Source organism: Strongyloides ratti, scaffold srae_scaffold0000012 (genome assembly GCF_001040885.1).
Source record: "Strongyloides ratti genome assembly S_ratti_ED321, scaffold srae_scaffold0000012".
Taxonomy (NCBI): Eukaryota; Metazoa; Nematoda; class Chromadorea; order Rhabditida; family Strongyloididae; genus Strongyloides; species Strongyloides ratti.
Window position 1 is genome coordinate 1 of NW_020171530.1, and position 6960 is coordinate 6960.

Sequence of the window (6960 nt, forward strand, 5' to 3'; positions counted from 1 at the left end):
TTCAAATATAGAGGATTCTATATAATACCACATTCCAAAATTTTAGAAACTTTAAAAGCTAATAAAATAGAAAACAAAAGAGTAACAGCAGACGTTGGATTCAAAGCCAAAGAGTTTGATATATGGGAGTAATATAACATTAAGGATGTTAAAAAAAAATGGAAAAAGTTAAAAAAAATTAAAATTATAAAAAAAAAGTTATAAAAACTTAAAATACAATGCTAAAAATTTTTTTTTATAAAAATTAAGCATATAAAAGTGTTGTTTTTAAAAACTTTTTTCTAAATAACTTTTTTCCCCATGAAATCCAAATATGGTGAAAGTGTATCTAGGGGTTATCAAAGACGCTGAATTCATTTTTGATATTTTCAAGATTGAAGGTTTTCAATTCTGATGACTTTCAGACAATAATTTTTTTATATTAAAACATTTTTAAAATCTATGTATCTAGTTGAAAAGATCATGAAAAATGGTGAAAAATGAGATATATAAAGTCATATTTTCATTGGCATATCAATTAGATACACTTAGAAAACTAAAAAAATGTACACTTGCAAACAAATAGCTCCAGCGCCGCGCACGACAGAGCTATAAGGCTAAAATTTTACCTCAGGTTATACTTCACCTAGGTACATAATTTAAGCATAAAAAATTAGGATATTACAAAAATGCTTGTCCCGAGTTGCTCGAGTTTCTCAAGAAACGTGTTTTAAAAGGACTCTTTTAAATGGTAAATAAGACTGGTATATAAAAAAGAATTTTATTTCCCTCTATACTAATTACAACACAAAATATCAGTAGTCACCTATATTAAATTATAAAAAAAACTATATTATAAACTTACTGATTTAATAAATAACTTATATCAAAAATAATCAAGTTATCTAGTTAAAAATAGGTGTCCTAAAATAAAATAATTATAAAGTTAATAATTTAATGATAAAATCTTATTAATATCATCAAATATAAAAGAGCTTATTTCATCTATTTCTGGGTTTATATAATTTATTTAAATTTAATGAATTTTGAATCGCTTTAGGATTTTACTTAAGAAAAAAGTTATATGTAATTAAAGGTTAAAAAAATTAATAAAAAAAAATTACCTGAATATTTATGCAACCAGAAGTCACAGAATTATAAATCTACAGTCATTTGATAGAAAATTTAAATATGCCCAGTTTTTTTTTTATTTTTTTAATTTTAATTTTTGAAGAAGGTTATAACCAATTTTAAATTTTTGTTTGACCAAATAAGACTTTTGATGTTAATTTTTTAATCTTTTTATTATAAAAAACAAATTTTTTGGCTAATTTTTACCTATATACAAAATTTTATGTTAAAATTATAAAAATTAAAAAAGTTATTTTTTTACGTTCTCAAAGATTTTACTATATGAAGGTGAAATTTTTTTTTAAAATAATTATGTTTTTTGTAATCAATGTGTTTTTCTCTATTAGAAAAGTTTTATAAATATTAAAAAATCGAAAAAAATTTCACCTACTTAATACTCGCCTATATATATTTAGGATATATTTACGATAACATTGGAGGAAAAAGAAGATAATTTATTATTAAAAATAACTTTCAATTAATTTACGTTAATTCTATGAAGCTACAAAGCATTTCTTCCAAGTCTTTGATAATTTTTTTTCACTAATAGATAATTCAGGCCATTTCTGTTCAACCTCAATTAATGATTTCTTTATATTTGATTTATCATCTTTGGCTAAAGCATTTACTACTTTATTAATTGAAGAACCTTTTGATTTGAAATGCTTTTTTTTCCATACAGTTCTGATTATATTAGATACATTAAGTAAAGATTCAATTGTTTTCCACAATTTATTCTGTGCTTATTCAATATTGTTAACATAATTTGTTATTATTTCTGGCTTACTAATTGGATTTAAAGCATAAGTATTATCTGACATCAATGTTATTGTTTTATTTTTTCTTGTTGACCTAATATAGTAGATAACATTATTGCAGCTACTTCATAGCGTGCACTTTAAGGCGTTTATTTAGAAAGTTATGTGTTTTGTAATATTCAAATGTTTTTTTTTACATTTTATTTTTACTATGCCATCTTCTCTGGTAGTATTAGATAAAGCACTCTTTGAGTTTGGCGAACTACAATCACAAAATATGAAGATATCATTCTGTGCATTTTTAATTGCCGTTTTTATATCTAAATCTGAATGTAATGTTTGTTTTCCAATAGATAAATTACTTGATTTATTAAAATGGAATTCTGGGGACAAAGAATTTTATAAATTATTCTTCGCCAAAGTTAAGTTTAAGGGGCTGAGATATCTTATATCAGTGTTGATAGGGAAAGTTAAAATTTCTGAATCATAAAAATGTTCTTTATTCTGCTTATCAAAATTATCATTATTATCAATTTGTTTTTTTGAAACATTTCTCTCTTGTGTATCGCTGAATGTATTATTGGCATAAATAAATAATTTTTCATAAGGAGAAGTATCGCTTTCAATTGGTAAATTAATTTTATCAAGTGGTATATTATCAATATCATTTGAAGTGTCATATGAGATGTTTTGTGGTTGAATTATTGAAGAAAGTTTATTAGGGACTTGTTCTTTAATATAATGAGACCTAGCATTTATATCAGTTTATTGTGTTTCAGAGATAATTGAATTATTTAAATTTTCAGAATCAATTAGATTTTGTGGTACTGAAAAATGTACAAAAACACGTGATACAGCGACATATTTTTCACCATCTTTTATGTGAAATATACGAGAACTAATTTCAGTACTATTGGATTAGTTGTTTATCACTTTGTAATTTCATATAATTTATTCAAAAATTAACAAATTTAAAAAATTTTTTAAAAAATAAATACCTTTAAATAGTCGTACCTGGATCCAGCTAGAATTCCTTTTTCATTTTTTCCCCAGACGAATCTTCATTTGCTTAAAAATAAATAAACAAAATTGCCGTTTTTAGTGGCACTTTGGTTCCCTGAAACCACGTTCTGACTCGTACTCCAATCTGTTTTCAGCAGTTTCTAAAACTGCATCTCCATCTAATTACATTGCCGAAAGAAAGCTTCATTTTATGGCCATTTTCGCATTCCTTTGTTTCAGGAATTAAACCACGTTTTTGAAGATATTTTATAGCTGCAGTTTCATTTGGGATATCTTTATAAAGTTGATAAGCATTCATTTTTTATTAATTTACTAAAAAAATAAAAAAAATTAGTAACTTTTTTCTAAAAATTGATAAAAAATGAATCTAATATCAAATACCTCTTGTTTCTCTTGCTTTTTTGGTTATTTATGCAAAAAATTTGTTAATTTACGTTTTTATCAATAAAAAAAAAATTTTTTTTTTAACTTCTTTATATCATTATCAATTACCAATATATAAATTTATATGCAAAAAATATTTTTATTATCAATAAATTATATGGAATTAAAAATTGGTGGTCAACCAATCCAAAAGTACCGAAATCCCGAAAATATATTTTCAAATGAGAAATCTTTAAACCAACACTAACTATTTTTTTAAAAATTATGCTTAATTAATTTAAATGTTTATTAAAATCATTAGAACATATTATATCATTATCATAACACCAGGAAATGATATTCTCATCTAACAAAAAACTTAACTTTATTTTCATAAACATAAAACTATTTTTACATCTCTGAGAAAGCGTTTAAAAAACATACGTTTTTTCCTGAAATATATTCATAAAAATTTTTTTGATTTGATGCTAAATAAAATTGATATGCTAAAGGTAAATTCAAAACCGATCAGTACTTAAACCCTCTTGTTTTATACAAGATTTGTTCTAAAGAAAGTATAAAAAATTGACATTTGTTCATGTACTTATTACTATATGTCTTATCAACACACACTATTAATTTACCATTTTTTTTACAAATACATATAATAATATGTAAAAAGTTTGCTGGACCTTAACTATCGTTTTCGTTTCCAACAATACTTGAATTAATTTTTCGGCTTCATTTTTAATCTTTTTCAGGAATTTATAAGATATATATTTTTGACTTGTTTTTTACCGATCAATATCAAATTTATCAAAACTCTCATTTAATTTACTAATATCGCTTTTCCCAATAAAATAGCAACTAGTATTTCTAGATTTTCACTCATTATCATTGACGAAATTTCATCATTTGTATATCCTTGATTCTAAGCACTAATATTCTTTTCGACATCTAAAATTCTACTTTTTTTCAACAACTTCATTAATATAAAGAATCATTGATAATTCTTCCAACTCTTTGACTTTATAAAATAAATTGTATAACTTATCAAACCTAATATTCAAAACAGCATCCACACCTATTAAAAGATCAACGTCAAGTACTGGAATTTTTCCCACATGCACATTTTAAATTTCACCATTTTTTCAATTGTTACTACTGCTTTAAACAATTTTTGAGTTCCAATACCACGTATATTGAAATGAGTAGATTAAATTGTTAACCCACATCAACCTCTGCTTTTGAAGAAATCATATAAAAACACTACCAGTACACAGAGAGAAAAAACGCTCATTTTTATCTTCTCAGATCAATTAACTACATACAAAAAATTATTTTCAGTCTTCAATATTGTATGAATATTCATAATTTGAATTCAAAAATTTGTCTATTAAAATGTCTCTTTTGTGTTAAATGATGCGACACTTTTCTATATGTAAATACAAAAAGTGTATTATATTTTTTAATGTAATAAAAAAAAGTTTTCATTATTTTTTAGCAATTTTAAAAAAATAGTTAAATAATTTTAGGTACTTTTCTGTTATATCCCCCTCCCCCAAATTAAAATGATAGAAAGTACTTGATAATTAATAAAATTTTTTCAAACAAAATCTTAATTACATAAAAGAAATAGAATGGACTTAAATAAAGCACAAATCATAAATAAACTTTTTTAAATACCTTAACGTTTTCATATCTTAGTTGTATGAAAATATCGTTTAAATACCTAAATCCTTCCATCTAATACAATAGATTCATATGTAAAGTAGTATTGGATTTATTTGATAACAATATTAGTGAAAATAATACAAAGTTAAATTAATAAGAGAATAAATATTTAATTAGCAGTCGTTCTTCATGTCTTGTGCTTTCCTGAGAATGATTACTTAGTTCTTATTTCCTTTACTTTTTATACTCCGTTTTCTTACTCCGTCTCAATGCCAGGGCATTACAAATAAAAACTAATAATAATGGAAAACATGATGGGATTTGATATTTGAGTTATTTTTTTTTTCGTTTCATGATAAAAATTAACGACAAATTTTTAATTTTATGGTAAAAATTAATAATGAATTTAATTTTTTTAAATTTTTTTTATTCGTCTTGTAGAAAAGTAGATGAAGAATCTGAGAAAAACTATTTATTATTTAAAAAAAATATTTTTTATAAAAGTTTCTATCATTTTAAACAAAAAAAGGTTTAACAAAATTGTACTAAGAATAGTACCAAATAAATAATAAATTTTTTTTATCCATCTTGTAGAAAAGAAGATGGAGAATTTGATAGGCTTGTTTTTTGTTCAAAAAAAATAATTTTAAGGTAAGTTTCTATCATTTTAATTTGAGGGGGGGAATATAACAGAATAGTACCAAAAAAAAATTGTAAAAAATAACTTAAAAAGAAGAGCAAGACCAAAAAGAATCACAAAAAGTAAGAAATGTAAGAAAATTATTAAACAAAATTTAGAAAAAATTATAAATTCTTTAGAAAAATGTTCAATTAAAGAAATAACGAAACACCAACAACAGTATAAAGAAATAACTCAAGAATTTATTCAAAATAATAAATTAAAAAAATTAAATAATTGCTTAGAAGAAGTAAATGAAACATATCTTTTAAAATTCAGACCATATATTTCTGAATCTTTAATACCAAAAATAGTAGAAATAATACATGAAAGAAGACATTTTACATATAATAAAATGTTAAGAAATTCGAATATGAAATATTTTAATAAAAAGTTTAATTAATATGTTAAAATTTTCTTTTTTTAGCATTTTTAATATATATTTTGTTTCTTCATTTAAACTATCAAAAACATCATCGTTTGTATTCATTTCAGTTAAAGAAGATTTTTGATTAAATGTAGGTGATGTAATTGCATGATTATTATTATCATTATTATAAATAGGTGCATTTGATGTAATACTATTGCATCTACTTCTTCTTATCATTCTATCCGTTGATGTTTGTGCAAGAATTTTTTTTAATGATAATATTGTTGAACTAGTTGTATACAATAGAGCAAATGCCATTTCCCCTTTTCTACTTAAACGCCCTATATCTTGTACATAATCTGCTATTGATGTCGGAATTGCATGATGTAGTATGGCATTGCAATTTTTAAAATCTATTCCAATCATGTTTCCACTGGTTGTTATTAAAATAGTGTTATTGTTTTCATTAAATTTCTTTTGAGATTCCATTTTTTCAGATAAATTCATATTTGCAAAATATTTAGATACACAAAAAACTGTGAAACTTGTTTATTAAGAAATAATTATTCTAAAATTAAACATGAATGAACTTTAAACGTTGCTTACCCAAATAAAATATGAAGTTGTGACTTATCCAGAAAATTCCAATTCAATGGAAAAGAAAAAGTAATACTTATATATGTGGATATATTTTCAAAATTTTTAATGGCTAAAGAAATAAAAGGAGATGCTACAGATTAGAAAATAATTAAAGCAATAAGCGAATTTTTATTTTTATATTCGAAACATACAATTATAGTTGTAGATAATGCTGAATATTTAAAAAGTAATGAAGCTAAAAAAATTCTTTGAAATATCACAAATAAAATTGAGTATAGCACTATATACTCATAGCAATTGAATTGCCGAATTATATTTAAAATTAATTGAAGGAACATTTAGTAAAATTAGACAAAATAAAAATGATGGAATTAAATTCAAAA

At 23.2% G+C, this 6960-nt stretch overlaps 3 protein-coding genes across 3 annotated transcripts; all 3 read right to left on the bottom strand.

The window, feature by feature from the left end:
* Positions 1-1604: 1604 nt before the first annotated feature.
* SRAE_0000070000 (Hypothetical protein) lies at positions 1605-1931 on the bottom strand (the record flags this gene model as incomplete). Its single annotated transcript, XM_024646628.1, has 2 exons — positions 1605-1852; positions 1898-1931. The coding sequence occupies 2 exons, from the start codon at positions 1929-1931 to the stop codon at positions 1605-1607; spliced, it is 282 nt and encodes a 93-aa protein (XP_024500791.1).
* A 336-nt stretch (positions 1932-2267) lies between these two features.
* On the bottom strand, positions 2268-3189 carry SRAE_0000070100 (Hypothetical protein; the record flags this gene model as incomplete). Its single annotated transcript, XM_024646629.1, has 3 exons — positions 2268-2599; positions 2883-2892; positions 3058-3189. The coding sequence occupies 3 exons, from the start codon at positions 3187-3189 to the stop codon at positions 2268-2270; spliced, it is 474 nt and encodes a 157-aa protein (XP_024500792.1).
* A 2776-nt stretch (positions 3190-5965) lies between these two features.
* Positions 5966-6484, bottom strand: SRAE_0000070200 (Helicase, C-terminal domain and P-loop containing nucleoside triphosphate hydrolase domain-containing protein; the record flags this gene model as incomplete). The annotated part of the gene is made up of 1 exon (XM_024646631.1): positions 5966-6484. One exon carries the CDS (start codon positions 6482-6484, stop codon positions 5966-5968), a length of 519 nt encoding a protein of 172 aa, XP_024500793.1.
* Between the last annotated feature and the right edge of the window lie 476 nt (positions 6485-6960).